The following is a 27,089-nucleotide window of genomic DNA, read 5'->3' as shown; positions in this document are numbered from 1 at the left end:
TCAAGACACTTGATTCCGTTTTGAGTGCACTAAATCAACAAGAAAAGCGTTGACTATTTTTGCTTCAAACACAACTTGCCAGGTTCATTAGTTCACTTATGAACAAACGATTCTCGCTCTTTTCTCCAATTTCTTTCCTGAACTGATACTAAACAGTAGAATCACCACCAGGAGAGGAAAAATGCAGCGCTTGACATTCTGCAAACAACAAGGAGAAGCGCGCTGTGTTTCTTGACAGATAACGTTTGTAAAAGATTTATCGCATGAGAACTGACGGCAATTTGCACGTTTGATAGGGGATAGAAAATTTTTTTTTTCTTTGAAGATGGCGAGATTTACGAGGAACTTATGAGAGTCTTGAACTCAAAGTAAGAATTTACGGAATTTTGAAATCTCCCTCTTGGAAATCGAGTCGACAGAAATTGCAATTTAGGTTTTCATGATGAAAATTTCATCCCTAAAAAAATACGAGTTTCTATCATATTTTTGAGAATTTTGAAGAAGACCCTTATTTTTGGGTTTTAGCTTTGTAGAAACAAAAACTCTTCCCGACTCAGAATTGCCATTTCTATCTTTATTTCTGTTTCTATGTTTTAATGATTTTCTTTCAATTTAATTGAAGTAATAGTCTTTTACGATCAATGAGAGAAATATTTTCTCTGTTTGCAAGTTGCTCATAATAACGCGTAACCAGGGCAGCAGTTGATTTCTGGATAGGAGCTCTTTGTGTTTATGGAACTTTTAATTTCTCAAAGTTTAACTTTTAATTTTTAAGCACTCAGTGGAGAGACTTTCAGCGAGTGGTAACGAATCCAGGTCTTGTTCGTAAATTACTGTTAAAAAGAGAGAATGTCGCACAGAGCTCCCGTAGTTGTTTGTCGAAGCTAGAATAAATTTATGTTTGTGAACAAGGTAAAGCGCGCTTTCGATTTGAAACTCCAGCTAAGGTCACCTAAAAGTTTAAATGGCAGTACGCTGGGATGAGTCAAATATTTGGCTAGAAGGGGATTTAATTTTGTAATCAGACATCATTTCGTGACCTGCTTTCAAGACTTACTCTTCGACTCTGGCGTCCACCTTTTCCTCGATAACCCGCGCCATCGGAAGGAAGAAAAATTTAGAAGACTCGATCTGATGGGTAAAAAACGGGTTCGTACCAATTTGATTAAATCCTGAGTAGAGTTTGACGATAATGGCCTTGCAGTTGTGCACCACATGGTCGTCGCCGACAAACCCCTTCTCAACCAAGGAATTGATTTCAAAAAACTCTCTATCAAACAAAAAATAGGAAAAACTTTTTGAAAATCAAAGCTAGTTCGAATATTTTGCGAAGCAGATCCGCAATTATTGGAACTCAAAGTACGCGATCAGCATCAATTCACGCCTTTGCTTCTCAGGTGAGCTCATTTTATTCTTCCACTTTCCTAGGCTACTGTTTGTTGCCATAAATTCAGTGACATTTAAATAGTTTGAGTTTGTTTAGTTCGTTTGCGCTACTGATTTTTGACAGCTCTCTTTTCAATTAATTTTACGAAAGAAAATCGATTTGAAACTGTCTAATAATGTTGGAATATAAACAAATGAAACCAATTTGCTCTTTTATCAAGAGAAAACCATTAAAGTGGATTATTTCAGTGCTGCAGTGGGCAAGGCTGAGTCGGTGAGCTGTTTGCTCGAGCTCGGGGCCGACCTGCGCCAGCGCTGCTCAAAAGGATTCTCTGCCCTTCAAGTGGCCGCTCTCAATGTAAGTTCTCCCAAATCGACAAAATGAATAGAAAAGAGTTTATGCAACAGCTGTACTTCGTAAGTAGAAAACAAACCTAACAATCCTTTTTTTCAAGAAGTTGCTCTACAAAAACATCCTAAGGTTATCCATGATGGCATTAATTTTGAAATAGACGGTTATATACCTTATTGGCTTAGGCTAGCCCTTTTTTAGATAGTCTATAAATAAACGCCGGTAAATCACTTTCAATATTTCTGGTCGAAATTAAGGGGGGGTCGACGAGAATCGGAATTTTTGTAACCAAAAATCCGGAAAAACCTTATTAGATAGGTAAAATATGAATTTCCCGGTGAATAGAAAAGGGTTGTAGAAATACAGCGACAAGAACTAGAAAAAATTTGGAGCAGCAAAAGTCGGTCAAAAATCGCGTCAAAGTAGTGCCATTTTCGCGAAAATGCACCAAAAATGGTCATTTTTTTACAATTTTGTTAATTTCACCCCCTAAATCTCATTTTTATCAAAAAATTTTTTGGCTCAACAGATTCAGAAAGTTCTGTAGATTCCAAAAATATAAGTTTCATTGGCAGACTATGAGTATAAGCGAAATTACGATCAGCCCTGATTTTAATATGCAAGCTTAATTTTCTAATTTAGGACAACGAAAAATGTGTGAAAGCTATCCTCGACTTCGACAAAAAATGCTGGAAAGAACTCGTCAGCATTATTTCTAATGGGAAAAATGAAGATTCTGCAGCCTGCTGCGAGCAACTCAGAAAGCTTATTGTGGAAGATGGCGGCGCGAATGGAACACTTTGTTCAAACTTTGTGGACAATTTTGACGGAGTGAATGCCGTGAAGAGCGCGCTTCAATACACGAATCCTGACGCGGAGAGATTAATTTGCGCCATTGATCTGCTCACTGCAATATTTGATGGCTGTCTCAAGTATCAGGAGATCTTTGTCGAGGCGGGCGGCATTTGTACACTCGTGGACGTACTCAAGGAAAAGTTTCAGCGTCATTTTAGATGATTTGTAAACAGGTATCTATTAGAAACTTTTTTGCCTCAGTAATTTAATGTTGAACTTTACCAAAAGGCATTTCAAAGCACGCCAGAGGTCATTGGATATGGCTTCGACTGTTTGCTTCTCATTTGCGAGTCGTCTTTAGACTGGGCTTTTATCACCTTCCAGAACTCCATTCTAGAGGTCATCCTCACTTCACTCTCTCGCAGTCACGAGGCCGCCCTTCCTCTCGTCATCGCCACGGCTAGAATTCTCACTCATGTTGTCGAGTCCGACGAAAGTGCTCCCGAAGTCGTTGGAAAACAACCCGTTATTTTCGAGTATTTGGCGAATGCATTCGAACTCGTCAGCCGCGAAAACATAGAAGAAAGTGAACAACTTGTTCTCGCCCTTCTCGATTCAGTCAGCGCTCTTTCGAAAACCAGCGGCAATCAAAGCGCCATCGCAAAAGTTCCAAAGCTTCTGACCGGAATGATCACATTAGCGCAAGCGTCAAGTCACAAGACGATGCAACTGCGCGCTATCAGGACGCTCCAACGTGTGTCAGAGAACAGCCGCGTGTGTTCTACTGCTCTTATAGATCTTGGAGCAGCGCGAAATCTTCAAATCGTTCTGGATCAGACAAAATCACAGTTGGATGTTAAAGCTTCTACCCTTGAAGCGCTGTGGACGCTTTCAGGTGGCGAGCTTGGAGAGCAAAAGGCGATCGCAACGCTGATAGGTGAACCCTTGCTAATCTCGATTCTACAAGATACTCCACTCAACAACACCAACGACACGCACACGCTTCACAAAGTGGCCACCGAGGCTCTGGGTGTTCTCTGCAGAGGACCAGAAAGCAGACAAAAGGAGGTTCTCGAAGCTGACTCGGCAAAAGTACTCATGACAATCATTCGTTCCAAAGAGCCTCAAGTCGTGATCGATGTTCTGAGAACACTTTCCCTTCTCTGCGTCAGTTCTGGACTCGTACCTAATGTTCTTGCTCAAAAGACTGTCGCACGTGCAGCTTCTGGCTCCAGTTCTACTATCAGACTGCTTCTAAATCTTTTGATTCACTCGAACTCTGACTCTGTCTCTGTCAATGCTGCGTTTACTCTCGCCTGTTTGACACTTGGAAATAAAACAACGACAAAAGAACTGCAAGCAGATCCAGATTGGTCGTTTCTTTTGGTCGTCAAATTGTACTACTCGAATGATATTAAAGTAAGTACGCGCGAAATCAAAGAAGAAAATGGACGAGCTGTTTAGGTTCAACTTCATGCAGCAGCAGCCTTGAGCGTTTTCTGTTTCAATTCGTCGCAAAATATCGCCGCTATTCGAGAATGTATCGATGGTCTTACTGGCGAATCCATTGACGACCTGCTTAATTCGGAAATTCTAGCTTACAGGTTTGTCAATACACGAGATTCCTAATCGAAGAAGTAAGATACGATGCTGCTTTTCACCAAGTCGTGCTGGCCAAGAGCATTGAAGATCGTGATCCAGCTCTACTTGCCGCTGCAGGAGTGAAAATTCTAATTGAAGGAGCTAAAAAGGTAACAATCTTCCTTGAGCCCTTTTTGTTAAAGATATATCAGGCGACAGAAGCAAAAGATAGCTACGATGTGGAACTCGCCGCAGCTGCTACAAATCATATTGCAGCACTCATTCGATTGAAAGGCTCTGGAGTCGCCAAGTAAGCATTGAAGGAAATAATCAACGTACTGAATATTTCTAGTGGGTTAATTTCAATCGGCGTCTGCGAAGTGCTCTGCGATGTGATTTCTTCCCCACTCATGTCCGAAACGGGAAGGGATGGAGCAGCAACAGCTCTGGGCTTCCTGACGATGATGCCGGAAGCTTGCAGGATTATTTTGAAAGAGATTAGGGCACGGCCTTTCGTGGCGCATATGCTCATGCTTCATGCAAAGCCAAAATCACTCAGCGACGAGTTTAAAGAAAGATGGAAGACCTTCAAGGTTACTTCGATCATTAAATTTTGATCTCACTTTGGTCTTTAGACCGTTCACAAACCCGTGATGACTTTAGAAGAGCAAGAGCTCCTGGAAAGCGTCAAGAACAAAAACAGGACGAAAATAATGTGCGAAATGCCGTTGGTCTATCATCCCTGTATCGTCGCATGTTTCGTCCGCCACTTGCAAATTAAATCAGCGAGAAGCCGCACAAACAGAAGTAGGAACACTTCTGCATCCAGTCCAGGCCCAAAAAGGTAAAATTTCATGTAAGCGAGTTCATATAAAAATGTTCGAAAGCGTGAAATCTTCCGTCCGAGCATATTCTGCTGCACAAACAGAGCCGAAGTCTTTACCTGCGATCGAAGAATCTATTTAATTCTACTGAATCTATCTATCTGTATAAACTCATTCGTAAATAAATTATTTCCTAAACAATTTCTAAATTTTCTTTAATTTGAACAACGAGCATTTGTGCTGAGCTCAGCAACATTAGAAAAGATTCCTTTCCAGAATGTGATTTTCTAGAAAAGCACGCTGGGCGCTGTCTCTTTACCGGAGCGTTTTGCTTTCTAGAAAATCGTCGACTATTTAAACCCGGTCAAAAGAGGAATTCTCTCACTTCGCGATTTTAAAGTGAAGACAAGAGATAGCAAAATTTGATAAAGAGAATCAAGACGATGGACAAAATCGATAATATGCTAGAACAGACTACGGAAGACTTGAACGTGCTCAAAGAGCGGGAAAATAAGCTGCAAGAGCAGCAAAATAAGCTACTAGAACTGCAGAAGAAGAAAGAAGATCTTCGAAGATTGCAAGAAGAACTTGACAATGAGGCCAATGTCATTGAGCTCAATGGCATTTTCAGTTCTACGCAAAAAAATGATGAAATCAACAACGACACGTACAGGTAAGTCTACGGTGGGGTAACTGCCTTCCTTCGGCGATAATTTTATGCCTTTTATTTGTGAAAAAAGGCTCTCAACTGAAAACTTTGAGTTGAATAGTTTTTCAAAAATTATTAAGGGAGGCGCCTACTGGAAGTTCTTCTACGAACCAGTTTGCTCAAGAAGATCTTCTTCTTATGCAGCCTGACGAGGACTTGGATGAGCCAGATATCGCTCAACTCGAGCATCAAGCTGAAAATCAAAGGTAGGAACAAATAATGATTTTGACGATTAGTCTCAAATTTACGCGAGAATCCTTAATTTTTATAAAAAAAAAATCGACTGCTCGTTGACAAGTGTATTTAGCGAGCAAGATGGAGACGAAATCAATCTTCTCGATCTTAGCGCTGTCATAGAACAGGAACTCGCTGACGATTACGGCGAGGAACCAGTTTTTCCCAACATAGGTATGATAGTTCTTTTATTTAAGAATAGTTATTATTGTATTTTAGATGAACAGTCTGCTCCTCTCGCGCCAAACGTAGAGCAAGAAAGACTCGAACGTGATTGGTACTTATCCAAAGTACTCGTATCACAGAAATCGAATCCTTACTTGCACCTGGAATCTGACCATTTATCGATTTCTGCTTACTTCAGCTACTACAATGCTGGTCGCGGAGAATTAATAGTCCGATGCTCAATTAAAGAATGCAGTGGTCGACATATCATAAAAGTAAGAAAAAAGAAAGAATACAAGCTCCTATTTATAGTGTTCATGCACGGAATTATTCCAAGCGCATAATGGTGGAAGAACCATCGTCTGGAAAACCGAAGACATCAGAACATTTGATAAGTCAACCTACGAACACGATAAAATTTACGAGCCGCATACGTGTGAAGGGAAGACACTTGAAGAAATCGAGGAGGCTTCCAGGAAAAGTTCGAATATTTTGCTATTTTTGACTATAAAATTATTATTAGAGAATATTATTTATCGAACTTAAAAAAGACCATCTGCCATTAATCTGAAGAAGGCAACTCGAAAGGGTTCTACTGGTAATGAATAACCGTTGTAAGGCTCAGGAAAATCGAAAACCTCCAATTCAATCCGAGCGAGAATTAGGACCTTTTTAACTGCCTTTCGAAATTCGAACACTGTCTCTGAATAATAAAATGCACAATGGTTACATCAGATTTGTCTTTCTTGAGGTTTCTTTAGGGCAGTTACTTTTCTATAACTAAAATCAAAGCTTTGGTTTCAAACTAACTTGACTACAGTCTATCCACTACACATCAACCGCAGAACGACATTTCAAAGTAACAATCTGTTAAGCAAAAAGACAACAAAGACTCGAGGTGCAATGAAATTGATTTTATTCAGGTGGACAATGAACGTCTGATTCTGTTTTTCAGAACTTTATTTCCGTAATCATGCGTGATGCATGGTTAAGAAGCTTGCATGATTTTCCAGGCTTGATGTCAATGTCGGTCTTGCGACGATTGAAGGGCGAATCGCTCTTCTCTAGGGCTCTGCTAAAATACTCGAAGTTAAAATCAAACTCGAGTAAAATCAATGAATTCTCACCTTTTTTCTGTCCTTTTCGGACTTTTCAAGTTGGCAAACTGACTAAAACGGCAAAAGTGAGGCCTGACAACAACTCGAGTTCTAGAGACAAAAGAAACTCCCAAATTACCGCGCGCGGGCGAATCCTAAATGTTTACGGTATAACGAGGAGAGATGTGTTTTATCGTTAGAATATTGCCACAGTGTGGCTTTGGGGATGATCCGGCCACGTTTTCGAAAAGAATCGGCGCGAAATCGGCGTTAACCGTGGGTGAACGCCGCGACCTGATTGGCTCCTCGGCAGCGAAAAAAAGGGAAATTAGCTGGCGCTCGGCTCATCCAAAAAACTAAATTCAGGAATAAAAAAAGAAACCAGCTCAATTTCTAGAACACGAAAAACTTATGACGAAAGAGTAATTAACAAACAAGAGCATCAAGAAGAAAAGAAATTAAAGAAGAGATTCTATGATGGAAGAAGTTACAGCCAAATATGATTACAAAGCAGAAAGTAAATACCTAGAGAGTGTCAAATAATTCTAGTATCGTTCTTTTAATAGAATTATCAAGGAAGCTTCCTTTATTCGATAGAATCATCAGAAAAAGCGAAGACTCGAACGAATTCGAATAATTTGTAATTACTATTTATCCCGTAAAACCAAAGTTGATTTTATATTAGAGACAGGGCTCGGCAACCTCTTTAGGAAAACTGAGTCAGGGTCCTAAAAAAGCATAATGAATAGCCGCGTAAGATTACAGATTTAATATGTTTGAGAATCTGCTTTCGATTATAGCTTTTATAGGACCTGAGCTGCGTGGTTCTCTACTCAGGTAGCCGAGCCCAGTTTGGGGTCATTCTTCCCGTAAAGGGCTAGTCTTTTCAGTCTGCTGGCCACTCATTTACAGACATAGATCTACCGTAAAAATGTTATATAAGAGTAACGAATGGACACATTAACATTTCTGCTGCTAGACTAATGATTTTCCATTATAGATCAAATGATGAATAACAAAGGAATTCGTAAACGATCATTATTCTCCTTGTTCAGATAACTCCGAGCTGTCAATGACGAAAAACGAGGCGCTGACACTTTTGGACGATTCAAAGACTTGGTGGAAGGTGCGCAACAAAAACGGACAAACTGGTTACGTTCCTTCAAATTACATTTCGCGAAAGAAGAAGCTGCCTTTCGGCTTCAACAATAAGCCAAAAGAATCGAAGAGCGACGCTGGCAGCCAGGAAAGACGCGTCGTGGCCAAGTACAACTACGAAAAGCAGCGAGATGACGAGCTGGAATTGACGAAAGGGAACAGGGTCGTCGTGCTGGAGGAATCGGAGGACAAGTGGTGGAGAGGACGCAATTTGGAAACGGGCGAAGACGGATGGTTCCCGTCCAATTACGTAACCGAAAACAACGACGATCAGGTAATACATGAAAAGCTACTCCTCAAATTAAATATGCATAACAAGTGACATAATTTGATAAGTTGCTTTATCGCGCGTGTTTTCAGGCTGGCGCGGAGAGCAACGCCGCGGGAATGCCGCTTGAGAGCGAGCTCTCTATTCTTCAAAATTACAACCACAATTCGCCGATTTTGGAGAATGTGCGCTGCCTCTATCCTTTCGCGGGACAGAACGAGAGCGAGCTCCCTTTTCAAGAAAACGAGGAGCTCGAGATCTTGGGCAAGCCCGCTGATGATCCTGAATGGGAAAGGGTCAAAAATAAAGCTTTGAAGCGTTTCTCAGCCCTTTAATTAATCTTATTTGAGTAATTTATCGAAAAATTCCAAAAGAAAATTGCAAAAGAACCCTCAAGAAAGTGGGTCGCTCGAAACCAAAACGGTCAGATCGGCCTCGTCCCCAGAATCTACACAGAAGTAATTGAGCAAACCTATCCAGTTCCAGAAGAAAAGCCAATCTCGCAACCCGAGTCCTTTCACCAAAATTCCAGATATCCAGAAATCGCCGATCGAGAATGGTTTCACGAAAGTGTCAGTTCTCGTGGCATCGCCGAGAACAAACTCATGCCAGCTTCAGAAGGCATATTTCTCGTTAGGTAAGATGGTCTTCAATCGCAATTTCGGTTAACACTTTTCTTAGGCCTTCTGAAAGCTCCAAAGTCGCAGGAAACTTTTCGGTTTCGGTGAAGGGGCGAACGAAAGTGAAACACTTCCGCGTTTCACTGATCGACAATCAGTATCAAATCGGACAGCGCAAGTTTGAAAGTTTAGACAAAATGATCGAAAACTACAAACGCAATCCTATCTTTTCCGAGGCCGACGAGAGACTTTTCCTGACCAGGTACTAAGTCTGCAGACGCGCCTGAATTTTGACTCAAAATTGCTGACTGTAATTCGACGAAATCTACCTCTTCCCAAAAAAGAGCTACATTGCGTCTAAATCGAGGCAGTTCTCGTTGATTCAAAACCACTGAACGGGCGTTATTTTCAATATTTGTTAGTAAGACACTAATCTCTTTCCAATTCTAGAGCACTCCAGCGCTGAACTCTTCATTCTTGCTGAAACCTAAAAAATCATCATCATGAAACATTCAATTTCTTCTGAGATAAACAACACGCACACGAAAAAAATAAGCTTTTATTCTTCTCTGCTTCCTTAATTTCAATCAAATCCTACTTGTACCATAAATTCTCAAGTTTGACACTCACAAACTTATATTTTTTGACTGGATTTAAGACCTTGACCTTTTTATTAATAAACCAAACAGCTATTTTGTATTAAGCATTAATACTTCATTCAATTTCAAGAAATAATTCCTTGTTGACCGTTTTTGAGCAAACCCAGTTCAGAAAGAGAGGACATGAAAAGAGGATGACGGACATAAAAGGGGATTTATACGATTTGATCGCTCCGATTCGGGATCCAGAGCGACCTGGTACGTTCTTCAAGGCCCCTCCATAAGTACCTAAATACCTCTCTAGGTCCCTTTAGTCCCCTTGATCTCTCTGAAGATGCTCGTAAATAGCCCTCCAGCTGTAGTAAAGATGATTAAGAGACTCTGGAAGAGCTCGATATCGTCCGTGAAGAATGGATCGAAGTGAGTGAGCTCGGAGAGGACTATTACGACTTGGTGGTTTGGTACAAGCCGACAGTCACTCACTGATGAAGGGTCATTCATGGAATCCTCGAAAGAGCAGGAGAACTCGAACCGAGCAAAGAACAACCCAAACTAAGCCACCTCTCCACGATGATCGGATTATTCATCAGCGAGAAGATCCGCCGCGACTTTCCTTACCGTTACAAGCTGAAAATACTTGCTAGGCCGGGAACGCTCCAACAGGAAGACGATTCCAATCGACAGATAAATGATAAAGGTAATCAAAAACGCTCCAACGTGAGAAACGATTAATTCCACCGCGGGAAAAAAGGAGCTTCCGCGTCACTTCCTGGGAACAGTTAGTTAACGAAATCGATTAAGAGAGAATTGCCGCTGCAATTGAGAAGGAAGCGATGAAGAAACTAGTTGATGAGTGTATCGCCTTTGAGTGAACTACAAATCCAAGTCCACCATTCTATTTATTTTCTCTATACACCTAAAACATACTATTCTAGGGGTATAAAATTACCCTGCGTACATAGTCCAGGATTCATTCCCTCGGTGATATCCTTGGTCATCTAAAAATGATAATTTCAGCCTATATTCTACTTTCCCTTCCTTTCAATTCAAAGATGTCTTAAAGCTACTGACTTCAGACATGGGGGTCGAAGAAAAATACAACGCAGTCAGATCGCGGCTAGACGCGTTTGGCTACAAAGCTCCTCTCGGAATCGACAGTATTCCTCTCGTCGAGCGTCTTTTCGCCGATCTGGTCCACACAACTGAATCGCTCAAAAAGGCGCGGATGAAACCGCTTCCTCTCCACGAAACACAGCCAACGGTTACGACGAGTAGCTTTGAGGAAACAGTGGAGCCGTTCAGACAGGACAACTCGCGATTGATGAGCGAAAATAATGAGCTTCATAAAAACATTGTCTCGATCAAGGATAAACTCGTGGAAACATCGGCCAACTTTCAGCAGCGTGGTCGAAAGCTTCAAAATGAAAACTCCGATTTGCGTTTTCTCAACACGCAGTATCTCATGAAAATCAAACAGCTGGAAAAAGAGGGATACGCCAAGAGCGAAAAGCTACGTAAGTTACAGGAAGCAAGCGCCACTGCAATCGTTACAGAGACTGGAAAGAAGAGCAGCACGACCACGCGAAGACAGAGAATAACGCTCGACAATACTCTTCCATTTTCCGAATTCAAGGCGACGCCGATTCCAGCTGCCAATGATCTCTACGTCGCTGATGTACTCAAAATTGCAGAGCAGCGATGCAACGCGCTCGAGGGCGAATGTGCCAAGCTCCGTGATGCGAAAAAAGAGTCCGACGACAGGCTGAAGTATCTGAGGAAGCAAAAGGAACTCACTGAAACGGAAAACGAGCGGCTTCGACGACAACTCTCTGGTGGCCGCCCCGAAGCAGCGATAACGATTGATGCAGCGGCTAAGCAGTCTGAAAAGGTCATTTCTCAGTTGACCCTCCAGCTAGAACTGGCTCAGGAAGCCCAAATTGAGGCAGAAGAGTCGGCCGAATCACTCAATCTTGAAATTGAAAGCCTCCGCTCTAAGAATGACAAACTTAGAGCAGAGGTCAATGAAATCGGCCAAATGGCAACTGCGTTGGAGAAAGAACGACAACTGGCCGTCGCTAAAGCCGATAATAACTCGACTCTTGTAGAGAAGCAAACCTTGGAACGAAAAATCCGAGGGTTGGAAGACGAGTTGACGGAAATGTCGGCCAAGCTCGGTAGAGAGAGCGAAAACTCGGAGCGTCTTCAGCGATTGCTAAGCGACATTGAGCCTGGAGAAGATATTGTTGCGCTGAGAAAGGAGCGAGACTTTTACCAGGATGCATATCGAACGATTTCGGCGAGAAATGGCGGCCTTGGTGATGAAGTCGTGACGCCAGAGCGGGTAGAAGCGATTGTTCTCGAGCGAGACGCAGCCCGAAAAGAAGTGATCACGCTTCAACGACAGTATGCCGAGGTAGCAGCCAATGTGAAAGTGTTGCAGCAAGAGCGAGACCGATTGGAGCTCAGCTTCGCTGAGTCCAACAACGAACTTGCGACCCTCCGACGCGAAGTGATCACAAACTCGCCGAGCAAAGGGCGAAAAGCACCAGGTCAATCCTCCGACGAGGCAATTCTCAAACGACTCCAACAAGAGCGCGACAGAGCCGTCAATGATTTGAGAAAACTCGAATGCGAGCGCGACACGCTCCTCGAACAGGTCAAAATCAACCGAGAGAACAAAATCATCGATACAGTGACGCTCGAGCAAAGTGTCGAGGACTTAGAAAATCGAGCCCGTCTCCTCGAAAATGAACGACGAGAACTTCTTATGGCGCAGTCGGCGATGAAGTCCAAGCTCGAGGAGGCACAGGCTGATGCTTACAGGTCAGTTGCTTCGTTTTTGATTGCAAAATCAATAGTCCCTTAGATTGAAAAATGCAAATGAATACCTCAAAGCTGAGGCGGAAAAAGTCCGATGCGATCTTGACGAGGTTCATTTGTTGCGATCCCAAGCCGATTCTACTAACCGAGAAATGATGCGAGTTCGATCAAAGGTTCGTCAACTTTTTTTAACAAAAAATGAGCTGGACTTCAGCTTCAATCGGAGTTCGATGCCGAAGTCGAAAAGAACAACGCTCTGGAAGGCCGAATGCAAGTCCTAGTCTCCAACAACACCGATCTAAGCCAAGAAAACGCCAAGTTGCGGAATACAGTAACCACGCTCGATCGCGAAAAAGATGCGTTGACAATTGCGCTTGATGAGAAATCAGAACGACTGGTGAAGCTGGAGAAAAGTGCAAAAACTAGCGAACATAGTTCTGGCGAGCAAAAAACGCTCATCGCGAATTTAAAGCAGGAAATCGAGCTACTTCATGATCAAGTTGATGATTTAGAGAGAAAGCTTTCTCAAGCGAGAAAACAACTGGAAGAGAAGGTAAGTGATAGATGATCGACGAGGTCTTAATTCTATTCTAGCGCTCCATCGAAAGCGATCTCATCGCGTCGCGTGAAAACGCATCCCGAGAGAAACGACAACTGGCAGAAAAGGTTGATCTTCTGGTAGGTGAGAACGAAGCGTTGACTAAAGAATTGGGCATTGCTGTCGAACAAAGAGACGATTATAAGAGCAAGGAACGGGTTGAACGCGTTTTTCAGTGAGGTAGCTTTATTAGTAGACCTTTGAGTTGACAGCAGAATGAGAGTGGAAAATGAGAAAGCCCACGTGATCGTAGAAATGCGTCGGCATGTACCAGCCGTCCTGGAGCGAGACAATCTTTCTTTTTCGTTTTGTCCTTTTTCGTGCAGTTTTTCATGCCTCTCCATGCTCCTTTTACTCGCCGATCGTAACTGTAACTGCGGTTGAGCTCTATTCGGGAGGACATTGATCGCAGAAGGGCCAGGTTGGAGGTCGAATATGTTAATTACTCTTGCTTGAAGCAAACTTAGAAAATTGAGAAAAACTACGAAGCCCAGGACTCGCATTTTTATTCTCTATTCTTTTTTTGGAATCCAATATTTGGATGTGGCGTTTTGCTCGCATTTGTGAGTATAAAGAGTCCGCCACACAGTGCTCAATTTGTCGGGTAGATATGAATTTGGAGATGTATACATCCTTATTGCGTTATTTACGAATACGAGGAATTCCAGTAATAAATTATTTATTTACAGTCAATGGTGGCTCCCGTTAATGAAATGATATAGAAGAATGCAAAAGATAGTTCCTGTTTATCTAACAAGACTAATACTGTATTAATAATACATAGAGGGGCCAATATATACAGTTACCTGACGTTATCTATGACATCGTTTGAAACCCTGTAAGATCGAAACCGACGATGAAAAAATAAACGGCATCGAAGTGCAACTCACCCATTCTCGTCGCGAGCTGACAGTATTCAACGATAAAATCGCCGAACTAGAAGCAACGAATCAAAAGCTAACGACCGATCTCAGGTAAAAATAGATTCTTCCTTTCTTACGTTTTATCTGATAATTTAGTACGGTAATCAGCGAGTATGAGGCAATGTCTAGACATTTGGAGAATACAGAAAATGAAAAGACGCAGTTGTCGCAAAAAGCGATTGAACTGGAAAATGAAATTGTGGAGCATCTTCATGGTCAGTCTCTTTTCCCGATTTGGTGATCAATAATTGTGTCTAGCTTCGAAAGTCAACGAAGGTAACATTGGCGAACTTTCATCGAATGTTCGTCAATTGGAGGAGCTTCTGCAGCACAAGACAGACGAATGTACGGCTCTGCAATCGGCTCTTGAAGGATCCAGGGATCTCAATGCCAAGTTACAGTCTACTTCTGACAATACTACAAGGGAGATCGCCTTGCATTTGGAACATATCACCGAAAAGGCAAATAGTCTAGCTCGAATGAGTCGAATCTATTTATTTTGCAGGAAGCCGTAGCAGAAGATCTCCGGGAGACCATCGCAGGCCTAAAGCGACAGCTGGGCTCTGCTGAAGATACAGTTCGCACCTTGGAACAGACGATACGCACCCTTCGCGAGCAGCAATACGCCAATGAGCTTCTCAAGGTTTCTCATATTCTAGATTGGTGTTGCAACTGTTGTAGTACAACACTTCATTGACACTTTCTTATAGGAAAAAGTTAACTTTGTTGTCTCGCTTTTTAGCAAATTTTATTAGTCGGAGCTTGAGGCAGATCGAGACGTTCAAATTGAAAAGGCAAAGATCGCAGCCGCGCGCTCCGACGCCGCGGACGAGGATCGAATTGAATTGAGAAGCAAAGTCGCTGACGCTGATCAAGAAATCGAGTCCTTGAAAAGACAAATTACAGGCATTCGGGATTAAATAAATTAGCTGTCGGTGAGGCTACCATCAAACATGAAGGTGAAAATATCCTTCAACGTTAGCGAATCTCACAACATCTATCTACGGTCGATATGACACTCAATGGAACATAATAAGTGGTTCCAGCGAGTTCTTAAACGACACGGTGGTAATTCTACCGCTCAAAACGAGCTGTAGAACGGCCGGTATTTCTTGAGATTAGATATAAACTCATCAGACCTAGGTGGTTTTTATGGTTTTCTTGGAAATAAAGCTTCATTCTTGAGCTCCGAATTCATGAGTTTCTTTTCAGTCTATTATTAATAAAGCATTTTTTAATCCTAAATCAAAGACCTCAAGTTTCAAAGCGAAAAAACGAATCAAAAACTGCGCCGACTTCAAGGACAGGTTCAGAACCAAAGTCTCTGACCGAAGATCCTGATCTCAACCTGTCAACAAACATTCCCCCTTCTTACAGTAATATTCCTATCTCACAAATGCACTGCTTTATCCTTCTCAAGATTATTTTTATACAACTTTGTTTTTACTTTTTTGAAAAAACTGGAAGAGCGCGGCATGATGGATTTTCCTTTAGAACTTTTCCGTTAACTCGTCAGCAAATCGGCTCAGAACTATAAACAGAAGATGGCTAAACGAAAGGGAAAGAGAGGAGGTAAAGGCAAAGGCGCCAAGAAAAAGAAGGGCACCGTCAAGCCCGAGTCACACTACCTCAAGACCAAGTTCGAAACCAAAGTTCTGCACTTGGACCAAATTCACGAGAACTTCAAGCCCGAGAATGTGGCTGCGCTCGTTGCCGATCCTTCGTTAAACGACGATCTTCCTGGAGCTGGACAGAATTATTGCTTACATTGCGAGTAAGAAGTCTAATCCAGCTAATGATCAAAGGGCTTATCAACTATAATCGTCTAGATTAATTCATTTTCCCGCGGTTCTCTTCCTTGATTTCGAATAACCGGAAGCCAAATTAATAGTCGTGAGAGAGAAATTGTGTCATCAGATGGCCCCTAGCACCTCTTGCTCGCCTTTAGGTGACTCCATAAGCCGCAGGAGCGCCCTTGCCGACCCCGTGGCGTACCTTCCGCACGCCCGGAGCAGATGCGCTTATCATCAACTGACACAGAGAGATTTAGAGCTCTAGATTACTGCGCTGCTTGTAATTGCCGATTGTTTTTATGGTTTGAATTATCAGTAGTTGCCAGCTTTTTTGCCTTCTGACATGGATTATTGGCGACTTGACAAAAACATGATTCCTGATAAGAGCTCGTAATCGGATTAAAATTAGCTTCCATTCAAAGAAAGTCTTAATTAAAATTTTATTTTCAGCCGTCACATGATCAACAGACAAGCACTGACAGAACATTTGCGATCAAAGAAGCACAAGCAACAGGTCAAAAAGCTCAAGGACGCACCATTCACTCAGAAAGGTAAAAAAAAGAGATTTTCAGAATAATAGTTTGATCGTTTTTTTAGAAGCGGAAGCAGCCGCTGGTCTTGGAACGTATGTGAGGCCGAAGGATTTGGAGGTGGTGCCGGATTTCGAAAGTGTCCGCGGCGAAGACAAAAGATTCCCGGTCGAGCAAGCAGCGATGGAGTAACTTACTATTTCTGTGTTTTTGGCCAACTATTTGTGAACGAGAAAGAATTTGAATGAGAAGAAAAAAAAATTAATCCCGGCAAGGGTCATTACATCCGCCTTTTTTTAGAATGGGGGCGCGCTCCTCGAAGCCCCAGCCCTCGGCTAGGGTGGTCGAGTCCGGCTCCAAGTGGTTCAACTCGGTATTCAAGGGACTGAAAAGGAAAGACAGCTCGAAATCGAGGGACTCAAAATCAAGAAAATCTTCCAAAGATTCACGCTCCTCCAGGCGGGTCTCGCAAGACCCAAGTGCTTTTGCCGACTTTCAAGTAGAAGAGGTACGTTTTTTATTTTATTCTTCAATATTATTTTGAACATTATTTTACCGAAAAGTGGTGCAGGGAAAATTGTCTTCCTTGATTCAATTTTTGAAAATTTTTCTTCTTGAAGTTAAACTTGTTTGCTTTCACTACAGTATTTTCGACTTTTTGACTATTGAGCAAAGACAGAGTTAATTATTTTATTAGCGGATCAACTTTGCGGGAAAATCAATGATCCCTCCGATTTTTTTTTCTTCGGCGGGCGGAGGAATCGATTAGCCACATGGCCTGCGGCGTGTTCATTACTAAATTATTGTTCCTAATTTCTAAGAAAGGTTATTCGATCAAAGCGAAGACAATATGCTACTCTTGCCGCCCTGTGCGCCCCCTAATGGCCTTAGCAAATATTTTTTTTGTCGGTCCAGTTTATCGCCCCCCGTCTTATTGTGCTCGTCAAAGCTTTGTCATCAGGTCGCACTCACACTCGCACAGGGCCCGTGATTGTGTCGCAAAGAGATGATGACTTGCTCCACTCGTTGCTAGCTTCATGCTCCATGCCACTTTGTTTTTATTCATTTTTGTTGTCAAAGAGAGCGCCATGAAATTCCTCGGATATTTGTGCGGATTCGTAAGTACTTGCTCCCATTCTCGCTACTTTAGGCTTTCGCGAGGGCTAAGTTGAAGTTTCAAGTATTAATTTGTTGTTTTTTGGTGATGATTTATAACTGTGATTGATATATGTAATTACATTTGTCTTCAAATTTATTCGAAGCATACAGCCATAATTTTGCTCATTTCATTTAAGAATAAGGTCCTAATAATTCTACTTTTATTGATGTCAAGATCTAACTAAATACGAGCGTGCTTTCATTCAAGTATGACTGAGTTTTTCTTTTTATGAGGTGATTAAAGAGTGCTCTGTAAATAATTGACAAAGCTACTGTTTTCCTAAAACACGTCACAATCAATTTAGTGCAGCACTTTTTTTATTAGTTGAAGCTGCTCTGAGAAAAATGTGATTCTCCTTCACGAATACCTTTTTTATTGCTTCGTTTATCACGAGTTAGAGAATTTTCTAGGGAGATACTCAAGGTATTATAGCTACTCAAACTAAAGCATAGGTACTAACTACTAGTAAGGGGCAATAAATTCATCATGATCGGAAGCTCCTCTGGGCGCAATAAACAAATAAATGCTGCTTTGATAAATTTTAATCCGGGCTTTCAGAAATCACTCGAGAAAAATGATCAAATGCAGCCAGATGCAACAGACATCAACGGGAACGAAGTCGACGCTGGCAGTAAGCTTCCTCTGAAGCGGGAGAGCAACACCTCCGAAGAGGAAACCGCGCGAGATGCGCCGCCACAAGTTGAAACCGGAGAGCTCAACTTATCAGAAAGTCTTCCCATTCCAAAGATTCAACCTTCCAACCTCTCCTCCTCCGACGCCCAGCATTTGGAAAATGAAAACGACCAGCCGCTCGACGATAGCATGACCAGGCCGCTTGCACTTGACGATGTTCCTAACATAGGTAAGCTTTTTCGACCATTTTTGCCCTTCTCGCTGTTTATTTATGCCCTATCGTAGCCTGTTATGCTATTATATGGTCATTTATGACTCTTCCGGTCACTTTTTTGGTGTAAATGCCCACTTTTTGGCCATTTAGACTAGTATTTGTTCACTCAAGTGACCAAATACGCGCGGGCTGCGTTTATCTCCTTTGATAAGTGTCGGAAAGCAAACGTAATTATTTTACCCTGTTCAGACGATTCGGCGAAAGCAACGCCGCGGAGCTATGACGACATCCCCGTCGGGACGGTGTTTGCATTTCAGAAAGAAAAAACTACAGAGTCTCCATCTGCCAATCACACGAATAGTGAAGTGAGTGCTGCTACTACTCGGCGCGGTTCGCGAGGCTCCGCGAAAAGCAGCGGCAGCAGCTCAGAAAGCTCAAACAGAGTAATTTCAAATGAGATGAAAAATGACTCCTCCGAGAAGAGAGAGAAGGGCGAAAAGAACGCTACGCACGAAAAGGCCGATGAGTTATTGCAAGAGCTTAACTCCACCATTTCGCAAATTCTAGCGGCGGCAACTGAGGTCGAAGCGTTTCTCACCACAGAACCATCGGTAAGTTAAACATAATTAACTCGTTGAGGTAGAATTTCATTTTTATCTCCATTTAACTCATTATGCAGCTTATTTGAGATCAGTGACCTTACAGTTAACCCACTAGTGACTCTAGTGACTAGAGGGTATCAGAGATCTGCCATAATTGCCAAAAGAAACAACGTATTTTTAGGAAATCCCGCTTGACATCAAAGACGAAATAACTGCCGTAGTCGGAGGCTGCCGACTCCTATGCCAGGATAAACTGGGCAAACAATTCCGCAATTTGTGCCTCAAAGCCAAGGGCGAATTACCGTTGAAAAAAGACGAAGTCGCGCCGCCAACTGAAGAAGACCTGGTCGGATTTTGGGAGCTAGTCAACATCCAAGTCGACCAGATGAAGGAAAAGTGCCAAAACATCAAGAAACTCAAGGAAAACAGCTGGCAGGTTTGTCAAACTCTATAATTTCTTGGAATTAATTAATTAAATTTTAAGGTTGAGAAAAAAGAAGCGCCAAAGAAAGTTGTGAAGAAGAAAGCAGGAAAAACTCCAGCTAAAAAATCGTGAGTGCTTTTTTGCCTTTTCTTTTCTTACTGTAGTTTAGGCCCGCTCAAATCGAAGCGCAAAAGAAGCGGGATGAAGAGCGAAAAGCGCGTCTAGCAGCACTCCGGGCGAAGAAGATCGAAATGAATTCGAATCAGAAGAACGATCTCGACGGCGGAGACTGACGAGTTCACCATTTTCTTCTTCCTTTTAATTTATGTATTTTATTCTGAAGCAGCAACAGCAGCTAGTAGTAGTACTGGTTCACTACTTTTATCTTAACTGTAACTGCCACAAGTCTGTCTTTGTACGACTTGGTAGTATTGTTCCAGTGTCGCTAATTCCCTTGCTTGCTACATTATTGCTTCTGTTTAAAAAAAAAGAATAGCCCACGAGACGCACTTCTCCCCAAACTCGCCCCAACCCAAAAAACAAAAAAAGTTGCTCCAGTACCACTGTGTGAATTGTGAAAATTGATCAAGCTCCTGGACCATGTGTGCCCAAAGAAAACGTATTCTACTATACGGTTTTTCGTCTTAGAATCAACTCAGCTGACCTCACCCTTTTGTTTTTTATCCAGTGGTTCCAACTCAACAAATCAGTCTTCTTCAGCCCGAGCAGTTCAAAAAAATAAACAACAACGACAAAGATACTACTTACTACTAAACTTTACTATTTTGACAATAAGAATGACCCGTTATGCTTTTTTTCAATTTATTTCTCTCTTTGTGTGTTCAAAAATTTTTCGAGTTGTATTTTTCCACGAAGCTAGGATTAGTACAGTCAATTTCTGGCTTGATACAGCATTCTAGACAACTTTACATACCACATTAAATTGTGCACTACATTAAATCGAAGATAAATTACTTCTATGAAAGAGAAGTACTGCAAGGATGAGTTGAATGAATAGGGATCGCTCTGGATATCGATATCTCATCGTCCGATAATGGCGACTTTCTGATTCAACATTTATACTTGTTAGTAAATGCTGCCCTTTTTCATATTTTTCATTTTTATCGAACTTTTTTCAATTAGATTTTCTACACTTTGATCTCAAAACAACCATTCCTCTATTCTATTTTAGGACTGGGCTTATTTTGAACCATTTTTGTAGCTAATTGATTGAAAACGTTTGTCAATAATCCAACTCTTAGTTTTCTAAGGCTTCCCCTGTTATAGTTCTTATTGCATAAATGTACAGTAATTGTACAGTAAAATGTTGCCCCTTCTTTTCTGTTTCAAACTTTTTTCTGTGGCCCTGATATTAAAAAAAAACGAATGCATTAAACTTAAATACTAAAGTTTCAAAAACAGCGAAAAATCTAGACCTTACTCTCTACTCCAAATATATGCATCTTCTCAGAACTAACAACTTCTTTTTTGTTCAAAAAGTACAAAGATAAAAAAGGCCAAAAATCTTGAAAAATCGAGAAATAGAAAAAAAAGTTCTGTTTGCTCTAGCGAAGAGGCATTTGCCCTTGCTCGCGAATCGGCTAGTTGATTTTCAGTTACGTCACAGATCCTTTTTTGCTTTTTTCTTCTTTTGCCGAAATTTTTTACTGAAAACAACAACGACATTCAAAAGAAACAATTATATCGAGAGAGATAAAAAGATGAGATTAAACAAAAAACTATTAAATTTGCCAAGAACGTGACAATCACACTTTAGAATTTCAGCAATGCTCAATAACTTTAGAATTTTTAATCAAAGTAACTGTAACTAAGAAATAGCTTCTAACTTTAAATAAAGCCTATCAGACGAATAGAATAAACGTGACCAAGTCGAAGAAGTTTTCACCTTTTAATCTAAAATTTTTATTTAATTCATAAATAATTTGATAATTAAGAAATAAGCTTTACTCAATCTCAAATAATTTCAACAATTCGATTTCTCTAGAACTAAAATAGAGCCCCTTTCAAATTTATTATTTTCAAGCCGTTTTCGAAAAGCACCTGCATGACCACAGCACTTGGGTTTCTCAATACGGGGCCCTCCTGTCAATCATCGTTTTAAAATAATTGATGAGAGAGCACCTTTTTTACATAAAAAGATTTCTCCGCCTCTATAGTTCTCGTTGTTCGACCTATCTTCTTGCCATTAATATTTTCCATTTCCGCCCGTTGCCATACAGAACCTCTTCCTTGCAACCTATTTTTTATTTTGCGAAAGAGATTAAAAATACACTACTTATTTTAAATAATGATCACATGGCTATTTCTTTTAAAAAATCTGTTTCAGATGAAGTTGTTTGTCTTAAAGAACGCCACTCGAGTCGTCGTTGCTCGAAAGGCTCACGATATCCCAATCAACTTTGGTAAGCTTCTTCTTGCAAATTCGAGAGCTTCATACCCTCTTCAGGTCTTCTCGAATGGTTCCGATTCGCCGGCAAGGTCAAGCCCGCCAGTGAGATCGAGGCTTTCGACGCTTCCAAGAAGCTCGACTGCCAATACGATGGCTCTTACGCCGCTACCTCGAACGACATCAACGGTAAACCATTTCCCCCATGTCTCATCTCTAACCGCTTGCTTTTCCAGGCGAAGGCGAAGGATTCAACCCAATCGACGATAGCGCCCTCTCCGTCGCTCCCATGGGCAGCCACGTGCAGCACGCTCAGGTTTCGAACGAGCAGCCCGGCTACCTCCAGTCCCTCAACAAGTGGAAGTTCCGAATGGACTGGCCCCACGGTAACCACTCTCGAGTAAGTCAAACAGGCAAATTCCTCCTTTTTCACCATTTAAAATTAGGTCGGTATGCTCTGCGACGACCAGAACAACCACTTGGACACTTCTTACGATGCTATGAGAGATCGACTTTACGATAACCAGCGACAGGGTAAGTCCACCTTTTTGTACGAACTAGCAAAATTGAGATCCCATGAAAGTTTTACTTTGATAAAATGACATTTTTTGGACATCTCGACTTCCAGATGTGCATCAAAAGATTCGAAACTCTGGTGAAATACCGCGATGACTTTGTTATGTAGATATGTACTTCCGAATCGGCCGAGGTGAACAGGTCACCATGTGCAAAGAAGTCATGCCCTACGAAGACTGGGCTCCCATCGCCGCCGATCACCGATTCCTCAACAACGTTGGCCGACAATACCAAGCCGAAGAAGACGAGAAATGGATGCTCGATGTGAGTTCATTAATTTTATTTCTTATTTTGATGATAGAATTGTCGGCTGACATATTGAAAACGCGGCTACACTCAAGCGTAGTTTTCACCCAAATATCTTCCTGGTCCATTTTACACGGGGCGACGTCGGGTACGAGAAAGTCTCGGAGCCGAACTTTTATCCCATGGATTTAAAAGCGTTAACTACTGTAGACCCTTTGAAATTCCAGTCCATCAAGTTTTTCGAGCGCTTATGGTCTCTCTTTCTAGCTCGATCAGTCTAACCCATTATTCTTAGACCATCACCACAGGTCACTCCTCGACGCCAGGCGCTCATCTCTTCGGTCTTGGCGTCACCCACAACTATCTCCGAAACGCCGATACTTACAAGAAGGTCAAGGCCAAGATCAACCAGACCGTCCTCCGCTCCCAGTTCTTCTAAGTTCTCCTCTTGCTTGTTTTTCCCAACTGTACTGAGTCGAACTGACCCTTTCTCATAAAAAATAGTATTTATTGCCTTCGTCAAAAATTAAAAAATAAACGCCGAAGTCTAGGATTTAAAAACAAAACAGAAGCTAATAATATCTGAACTACAGAAAATCAAATAAAATTGAAATCAAGAAGTTGTAGAGTTGAAGTTGTCATCGGAGCAGTAAAAAAAGAAAGCATGAGCTCTGGGATGAATTACCAGCTGTACAGGAACACGACGCTAGGGACGACTCTGATCGACTCGTTGGATGAACTGATTCAGCAGCAGGCGATCTCACACAGCCTCCGACAGAAAGTGCTCGAAGAGGTTTACCAGCGAATTTTGAGACTTGCCCTTTCTTTTGATGAAAAATATAGAGTTATTCAAATTGACAAGAATAGAATAAAATATAATAGCTTGAGACTTGTCATATTTTATCAGAATCAAAGATAGGGGGTTTAAAGAAAAAACTAACTGTGCATTTATTATCTAGTTCGACAAGGCTATCAACTACGCTCTGGCGAATAAAGTGCGCAACCGAATCACTTTCAAAGGCAAACTCAACACATACCGGTAACGATGCTCAAGGGGCGCAATCGATAAACTGTGTAATTTCATGAATTATAGATTCTGCGACAATGTGTGGACCTTCGTGATTGAAAATGCCGAGTTCAGAGAAGTCATAGATTGCATTCAAGTTCCCAAAGTCAAAGGTAGACAAATCAATGAAATATTACATTCTTTTGACGTTTTAGCTACTGAAAGAAACAGTAGAAATTTTTCCTTCGGAATTATAACTTCAATGATTCAATATCGCCTCTCTAATCTGCGCATAATCTTAATTTTCACATTCTAGTGGTCGCTTGCGATGGAAAAGGAAACACCGTCAACAATCGTCAAGCTGTAGATGACTACTGATTAACTTTCATTCAATTCTACTCGCTCTAAAAAGAGTTCCATTACTGTTCTTTTATGTATTTTTTCTCTGCCACCCTCTGCCCTCAAAATTCATATTGAATCGGCTGTCCAACCACTCTTTCTTCTTTTCTTTCTTTTTCTCCTAGTAGATGCGTCTTTTCATGTTCCATTCGTATTTTCTCCTCTCTGACTGTAACTGTTAATCTTTTTCGCCCAAGAAGTTCGACTGGATTTTCTTTCGAAAAGATGTATTGAAAACGGCCCTTAAAAACTGCCATTTTCTTCTGATTTCTTGTTCCGCCACAAATAAAATCATCATTTTGAATCAGTTGCGCATTGTATTGTTGTTTTCAGACGAATGAGGGATGGTGGAAATGAAGAACCTGCTGCAGCTGGGTTCGTCGCTAGCGAGGTCGACTTCTGCCCCTGCTGGTTACAACCAGATCGATGATACCAGCGAGGGGCGCCTAAAAGTCCACGCGGAAGAAGCCTTCCGCGCCGGAATCAAGTTCAAAGCTCGCTTTATCGGCAGTCTAGAGATCCCCAAGGTACAAATAAAGCGCTGAAATGTGCTTAACCTTTCTTTGTAGCCCCATTCGCGCGTTGAAATCGTCGCTGCTATGCGAAAAGTGCGATACGAGTTCAAAGCACGCTCGACCAAGAAGAAAAAAGTCGACATCATGGTGTCTGTAGATGGCGTGCGCGTTTCTCTTCGCCAGCCGAAGAATTCAAAGACAGGCGCACCAATTCTACAAGAGCTAATGCACGACCCGATAAACCGAATCTTTTACGTCTCCCATGACTCCTCCGATCTTAACATTTGGTCATACATTGCTAGAGATGCCAAGTAAGAGCATACTACCAAAGACAGCTGTTCTTAATTCTGTAATTCAAGGTCCGCGGCATTCAAGTGCAGTGTGTTCAAGACTCGAAAAGACACTGCCACGAATACTGTTCGAACAATCGGCCAAGCGTTCGACGTCGTCCACCGAATCAACGAGGATGACAAGGCTCACAACACGGACGAGAACGACAACTCGGAAGAGAATGTTCAAGTCTCTCAGAAATCCTCGCCGCGGAAAAGCATGAAGCTCAGCCTCAAGGTTCCCTTCTCCTTTCCTTCCTTCTTTACTAAAGTCCATTTCAGGGTACCCCAGCTCATTGCAAGTTAGAAGAAGACTCAGTTGACAGCCGAGAGTCGTCGGACTCTGCTCGCGTCGTCCTCCTTCGCCAGCAGGTCGAACTGGCGGAGCACGAGACCCGCGCCTTGGCGAACAAAATCCGAAGAATGGAAACGATTCTTTCCGCAGAGCAAGGTGCCAGGGTCGAAACTGAAGTGCGCTGCGAACAACTTCTCCGTCAGAACAAAGAGCTCATCTCCCTCCTGAGCAAAATGCTCACTGACAATAACAAAGGCGATCCATTTACCGAATTAGCGCTAGAATCCCTCAACGCCGCCAAGCGCATTGCTGATGACCGAGTTTCCGTTGGAAATGTAGAGAATCCCTCTTTTAATTCCATCTTTCAATAGTTGTCTTTTAGCTCATGTTTCCCGAGACGCCTATACACATGAATTCCACAGCCGTCGGAAATAAAACTCGCCCTGGAATGTCTTCCTGCCCCGTGACTCCCATTGATCCTTTGCGAAATATAACCAATACCTTTAGTAAGTTTAACAAGGGATCCCTTATAAGCATTTTGGATCATTCTTTACAGTGGCTTACTTAGCTTGTTCAGAAGACGAAACAGCTTTCTTCTCATCGGCAGAAGCAACGCTCGTCGAGCACCCGCTCATAAACGGCGATCACGTGCTCTCCGTTAATTTGCTCAATCAAGCGCCCAGTAATCAAGTATTTCATCGAGAACGATTACGCTCGGCCGGGGAAATGCTCAACTCAAGCTCGCTTCAGCCAAGAGTACCGTCATCAATCCTTTTCCATGAATAAACGATCCATTTTAGATGTCTCCATCACCGCGTAAGGACAAATACGACCCACTCCGAACGCTATCGAGAAATCTGTCGAGCGTTGGAACACCTTCTACTATCCAGGAATGTGATTGATTCATGATATTTGAAATAATTTATTGATCGAGATTTTAAATTAGCTTATGTCCAGAATCAGTTAGATCTGGAAGTAAAACAGGTTTCTATAAGATGATCACTGTTTTTTATCGCCCCGCAAATCTTAAAACTTTTAACCGTTGATCTGATACGGATCCAGCCGACACTTTTCCCCCAACGACGCTTCAGTTCGTATTCACTCAACTTGAATACACCTAGTCGGTTTTGTCTATCAAGAGAAATTATATCACGAAACAGGGTTCCCGTTCATTCTCTGATCAGCTGTCCGGAATGGGAAGCTTCATCAACCGCCCGTTTATGGCTCTGTCACGGCGTTTTACAAGCAAAACTGTGAGTTAACTATTAATAGAGCTAATCTTATCTTTACATGAAATAACGCTTTTATTTGCAGCATCTGTCAGACTCGGAAGAAGCTCTCGATGACGTCCCCCTCAGAATCGAATAATTTAAGCACAAGTTTTCGAAAAGTAAATATGCAATGAAAAAAGCAATTTTTTGTTAAAACAAATCTATCTTCGGCGTTCATGTTCACTGTCCAGATCATCCTGTCTATGCCTATCGCCAGCTGCCCAAAACGGCATTTTCGAACAACACTACTTCCTTACAACAATGGTACTTCTCATTTAGCACTTTTATTTTCATCTTACAAACTTGCAAACTTTTTATTTGTAAATTTTAACATTCCACTGTCTTGCTCTCTTGAAACAAAGTTCCTTCTCATTTCTTCAAAATCTTCAAAAAATCCTATCAGGTTTTCCGACTACAAAATACGTACTATCAAAGTTATTGAGATTAAAGATTCTTCCCTCACTTTTTTGTGCCATTTTTCTGCACGTCGCTGTACCCATCCAGTCTTCCTGTTGCAATATCCAATAATACTATCTCCTTCGCGAATCTAGTTAAAAAATC

At 41.8% G+C, this 27,089-nt stretch overlaps 10 protein-coding genes across 11 annotated transcripts; all 10 read left to right on the top strand.

Annotated features, from left to right (window-relative positions):
• The first annotated feature begins 1,043 nt into the window (after nt 1–1,043).
• On the top strand, nt 1,044–5,152 carry LOC145707399 (uncharacterized). The gene is made up of 12 exons (XM_081784919.1): nt 1,044–1,138; nt 1,181–1,260; nt 1,312–1,397; nt 1,636–1,744; nt 2,381–2,722; nt 2,816–3,952; nt 3,998–4,137; nt 4,176–4,284; nt 4,327–4,424; nt 4,467–4,707; nt 4,750–4,958; nt 5,002–5,152. Exons 1-12 carry the CDS (start codon nt 1,135–1,137, stop codon nt 5,078–5,080), a joined length of 2,634 nt encoding a protein of 877 aa, XP_081641045.1. The 5' UTR covers nt 1,044–1,134; the 3' UTR covers nt 5,081–5,152.
• Nucleotides 5,153–5,399: 247 nt separating this feature from the next.
• LOC145707396 (uncharacterized) lies at nt 5,400–6,592 on the top strand. The gene is made up of 6 exons (XM_081784916.1): nt 5,400–5,611; nt 5,728–5,853; nt 5,955–6,055; nt 6,101–6,321; nt 6,359–6,527; nt 6,570–6,592. The coding sequence occupies exons 1-6, from the start codon at nt 5,400–5,402 to the stop codon at nt 6,590–6,592; spliced, it is 852 nt and encodes a 283-aa protein (XP_081641042.1).
• Nucleotides 6,593–7,444: 852 nt separating this feature from the next.
• Nucleotides 7,445–9,888, top strand: LOC145708256 (cytoplasmic protein NCK2-like). The gene is made up of 6 exons (XM_081785911.1): nt 7,445–7,660; nt 8,199–8,575; nt 8,662–8,859; nt 8,971–9,206; nt 9,251–9,451; nt 9,640–9,888. The coding sequence occupies exons 1-6, from the start codon at nt 7,618–7,620 to the stop codon at nt 9,653–9,655; spliced, it is 1,071 nt and encodes a 356-aa protein (XP_081642037.1). The 5' UTR covers nt 7,445–7,617; the 3' UTR covers nt 9,656–9,888.
• A 70-nt stretch (nt 9,889–9,958) lies between these two features.
• On the top strand, nt 9,959–10,725 carry LOC145709563 (cytosolic iron-sulfur assembly component 2A-like). The gene is made up of 4 exons (XM_081787252.1): nt 9,959–10,046; nt 10,165–10,273; nt 10,346–10,485; nt 10,590–10,725. Exons 1-4 carry the CDS (start codon nt 9,983–9,985, stop codon nt 10,658–10,660), a joined length of 384 nt encoding a protein of 127 aa, XP_081643378.1. The 5' UTR covers nt 9,959–9,982; the 3' UTR covers nt 10,661–10,725.
• A 123-nt stretch (nt 10,726–10,848) lies between these two features.
• Nucleotides 10,849–15,589, top strand: LOC145709558 (centrosomal protein of 135 kDa-like). Its single transcript, XM_081787245.1, has 10 exons — nt 10,849–12,611; nt 12,655–12,781; nt 12,823–13,161; nt 13,203–13,358; nt 14,050–14,180; nt 14,226–14,344; nt 14,388–14,590; nt 14,635–14,772; nt 14,885–15,035; nt 15,381–15,589. The coding sequence occupies exons 1-10, from the start codon at nt 10,867–10,869 to the stop codon at nt 15,455–15,457; spliced, it is 3,186 nt and encodes a 1,061-aa protein (XP_081643371.1). The 5' UTR covers nt 10,849–10,866; the 3' UTR covers nt 15,458–15,589.
• Nucleotides 15,590–15,597: 8 nt separating this feature from the next.
• On the top strand, nt 15,598–16,720 carry LOC145709562 (zinc finger protein 593-like). The gene is made up of 3 exons (XM_081787251.1): nt 15,598–15,903; nt 16,373–16,473; nt 16,520–16,720. The coding sequence occupies exons 1-3, from the start codon at nt 15,674–15,676 to the stop codon at nt 16,642–16,644; spliced, it is 456 nt and encodes a 151-aa protein (XP_081643377.1). The 5' UTR covers nt 15,598–15,673; the 3' UTR covers nt 16,645–16,720.
• Nucleotides 16,721–16,753: 33 nt separating this feature from the next.
• LOC145709560 (uncharacterized) lies at nt 16,754–21,796 on the top strand. The gene is made up of 6 exons (XM_081787249.1): nt 16,754–16,960; nt 18,170–18,473; nt 18,708–19,069; nt 19,242–19,496; nt 19,545–19,612; nt 19,654–21,796. Exons 1-6 carry the CDS (start codon nt 16,754–16,756, stop codon nt 19,775–19,777), a joined length of 1,320 nt encoding a protein of 439 aa, XP_081643375.1. The 3' UTR covers nt 19,778–21,796.
• Nucleotides 21,797–21,813: 17 nt separating this feature from the next.
• On the top strand, nt 21,814–23,300 carry LOC145709561 (uncharacterized). Its single transcript, XM_081787250.1, has 6 exons — nt 21,814–21,907; nt 21,952–22,080; nt 22,128–22,291; nt 22,338–22,425; nt 22,577–22,731; nt 23,009–23,300. Exons 1-6 carry the CDS (start codon nt 21,832–21,834, stop codon nt 23,150–23,152), a joined length of 756 nt encoding a protein of 251 aa, XP_081643376.1. The 5' UTR covers nt 21,814–21,831; the 3' UTR covers nt 23,153–23,300.
• Nucleotides 23,301–23,345: 45 nt separating this feature from the next.
• LOC145709564 (transcription initiation factor IIA subunit 2-like) lies at nt 23,346–24,309 on the top strand. Its single transcript, XM_081787253.1, has 4 exons — nt 23,346–23,506; nt 23,673–23,752; nt 23,807–23,892; nt 24,036–24,309. Exons 1-4 carry the CDS (start codon nt 23,378–23,380, stop codon nt 24,095–24,097), a joined length of 357 nt encoding a protein of 118 aa, XP_081643379.1. The 5' UTR covers nt 23,346–23,377; the 3' UTR covers nt 24,098–24,309.
• Nucleotides 24,310–24,426: 117 nt separating this feature from the next.
• Nucleotides 24,427–27,074, top strand: LOC145709559 (capon-like protein). 2 transcript variants are annotated; one of them, XM_081787247.1, is made up of 9 exons: nt 24,427–24,645; nt 24,688–24,944; nt 24,993–25,200; nt 25,245–25,592; nt 25,640–25,763; nt 25,835–26,013; nt 26,058–26,148; nt 26,419–26,510; nt 26,572–27,074. In XM_081787247.1, the coding sequence occupies exons 1-9, from the start codon at nt 24,463–24,465 to the stop codon at nt 26,623–26,625; spliced, it is 1,536 nt and encodes a 511-aa protein (XP_081643373.1). In that variant the 5' UTR covers nt 24,427–24,462; the 3' UTR covers nt 26,626–27,074. The 2 variants fall into 2 exon arrangements, with proteins under 2 accessions (XP_081643373.1, XP_081643372.1); XM_081787246.1 differs by having other exon boundaries at nt 25,826–26,013.
• Nucleotides 27,075–27,089: the final 15 nt, after the last annotated feature.

Source organism: Oikopleura dioica, chromosome XSR (assembly GCF_907165135.1).
Source record: "Oikopleura dioica chromosome XSR, OKI2018_I68_1.0, whole genome shotgun sequence".
Lineage (NCBI taxonomy): Eukaryota > Metazoa > Chordata > Appendicularia > Copelata > Oikopleuridae > Oikopleura > Oikopleura dioica.
The sequence above is the reverse complement of the archived record's forward strand: the minus strand, read 5'-3'. Positions and strand labels throughout refer to the sequence as shown.

Bases quoted from the DNA above. Each gene is read 5' to 3' on its own strand.
- LOC145709564 (XM_081787253.1), top strand. From the start codon at position 23,378: ATGAGCTCTGGGATGAATTACCAGCTGTACAGGAACACGACGCTAGGG. The intron at 23,753-23,806 runs GTAACGATGCTC...CATGAATTATAG, and splicing joins GGCAAACTCAACACATACCG to ATTCTGCGACAATGTGTGGA. The intron at 23,893-24,035 runs GTAGACAAATCA...TTCACATTCTAG, and splicing joins TCAAGTTCCCAAAGTCAAAG to TGGTCGCTTGCGATGGAAAA.
- LOC145709559 (XM_081787246.1), top strand. From the start codon at position 24,463: ATGGTGGAAATGAAGAACCTGCTGCAGCTGGGTTCGTCGCTAGCGAGG. The intron at 26,014-26,057 runs GTACCGTCATCA...GATCCATTTTAG, and splicing joins CAAGCTCGCTTCAGCCAAGA to ATGTCTCCATCACCGCGTAA. The intron at 26,149-26,418 runs AATGTGATTGAT...TCACGAAACAGG, and splicing joins AACACCTTCTACTATCCAGG to GTTCCCGTTCATTCTCTGAT.
- LOC145709558 (XM_081787245.1), top strand. From the start codon at position 10,867: ATGGGGGTCGAAGAAAAATACAACGCAGTCAGATCGCGGCTAGACGCG. The intron at 12,782-12,822 runs GTTCGTCAACTT...GCTGGACTTCAG, and splicing joins TGATGCGAGTTCGATCAAAG to CTTCAATCGGAGTTCGATGC. The intron at 14,345-14,387 runs GTCAGTCTCTTT...AATTGTGTCTAG, and splicing joins AATTGTGGAGCATCTTCATG to CTTCGAAAGTCAACGAAGGT.
- LOC145708256 (XM_081785911.1), top strand. From the start codon at position 7,618: ATGATGGAAGAAGTTACAGCCAAATATGATTACAAAGCAGAAA. The intron at 7,661-8,198 runs GTAAATACCTAG...CTCCTTGTTCAG, and splicing joins ATATGATTACAAAGCAGAAA to ATAACTCCGAGCTGTCAATG. The intron at 8,860-8,970 runs GAAAGGGTCAAA...CCCTCAAGAAAG, and splicing joins CCGCTGATGATCCTGAATGG to TGGGTCGCTCGAAACCAAAA.
- LOC145709562 (XM_081787251.1), top strand. From the start codon at position 15,674: ATGGCTAAACGAAAGGGAAAGAGAGGAGGTAAAGGCAAAGGCGCCAAG. The intron at 15,904-16,372 runs GTAAGAAGTCTA...TTTTATTTTCAG, and splicing joins AATTATTGCTTACATTGCGA to CCGTCACATGATCAACAGAC. The intron at 16,474-16,519 runs GTAAAAAAAAGA...TCGTTTTTTTAG, and splicing joins CGCACCATTCACTCAGAAAG to AAGCGGAAGCAGCCGCTGGT.
- LOC145709560 (XM_081787249.1), top strand. From the start codon at position 16,754: ATGGGGGCGCGCTCCTCGAAGCCCCAGCCCTCGGCTAGGGTGGTCGAG. The intron at 19,497-19,544 runs GTTTGTCAAACT...TTAAATTTTAAG, and splicing joins TCAAGGAAAACAGCTGGCAG to GTTGAGAAAAAAGAAGCGCC. The intron at 19,613-19,653 runs GTGAGTGCTTTT...ACTGTAGTTTAG, and splicing joins AAAACTCCAGCTAAAAAATC to GCCCGCTCAAATCGAAGCGC.
- LOC145707396 (XM_081784916.1), top strand. From the start codon at position 5,400: ATGCTAGAACAGACTACGGAAGACTTGAACGTGCTCAAAGAGCGGGAA. The intron at 5,854-5,954 runs GTAGGAACAAAT...AAGTGTATTTAG, and splicing joins CATCAAGCTGAAAATCAAAG to CGAGCAAGATGGAGACGAAA. The intron at 6,322-6,358 runs GTAAGAAAAAAG...TCCTATTTATAG, and splicing joins GTGGTCGACATATCATAAAA to TGTTCATGCACGGAATTATT.
- LOC145709563 (XM_081787252.1), top strand. From the start codon at position 9,983: ATGACGGACATAAAAGGGGATTTATACGATTTGATCGCTCCGATTCGG. The intron at 10,274-10,345 runs ATGAAGGGTCAT...ACCCAAACTAAG, and splicing joins AAGCCGACAGTCACTCACTG to CCACCTCTCCACGATGATCG. The intron at 10,486-10,589 runs GTAATCAAAAAC...AAATCGATTAAG, and splicing joins TCGACAGATAAATGATAAAG to AGAGAATTGCCGCTGCAATT.
- LOC145707399 (XM_081784919.1), top strand. The intron at 1,261-1,311 runs AAAAAACTCTCT...TGAAAATCAAAG, and splicing joins TCAACCAAGGAATTGATTTC to CTAGTTCGAATATTTTGCGA. The intron at 1,745-2,380 runs GTAAGTTCTCCC...TTTCTAATTTAG, and splicing joins TTCAAGTGGCCGCTCTCAAT to GACAACGAAAAATGTGTGAA.
- LOC145709561 (XM_081787250.1), top strand. From the start codon at position 21,832: ATGAAGTTGTTTGTCTTAAAGAACGCCACTCGAGTCGTCGTTGCTCGA. The intron at 22,292-22,337 runs GTAAGTCAAACA...ATTTAAAATTAG, and splicing joins CCCACGGTAACCACTCTCGA to GTCGGTATGCTCTGCGACGA. The intron at 22,732-23,008 runs GTGAGTTCATTA...CATTATTCTTAG, and splicing joins ACGAGAAATGGATGCTCGAT to ACCATCACCACAGGTCACTC.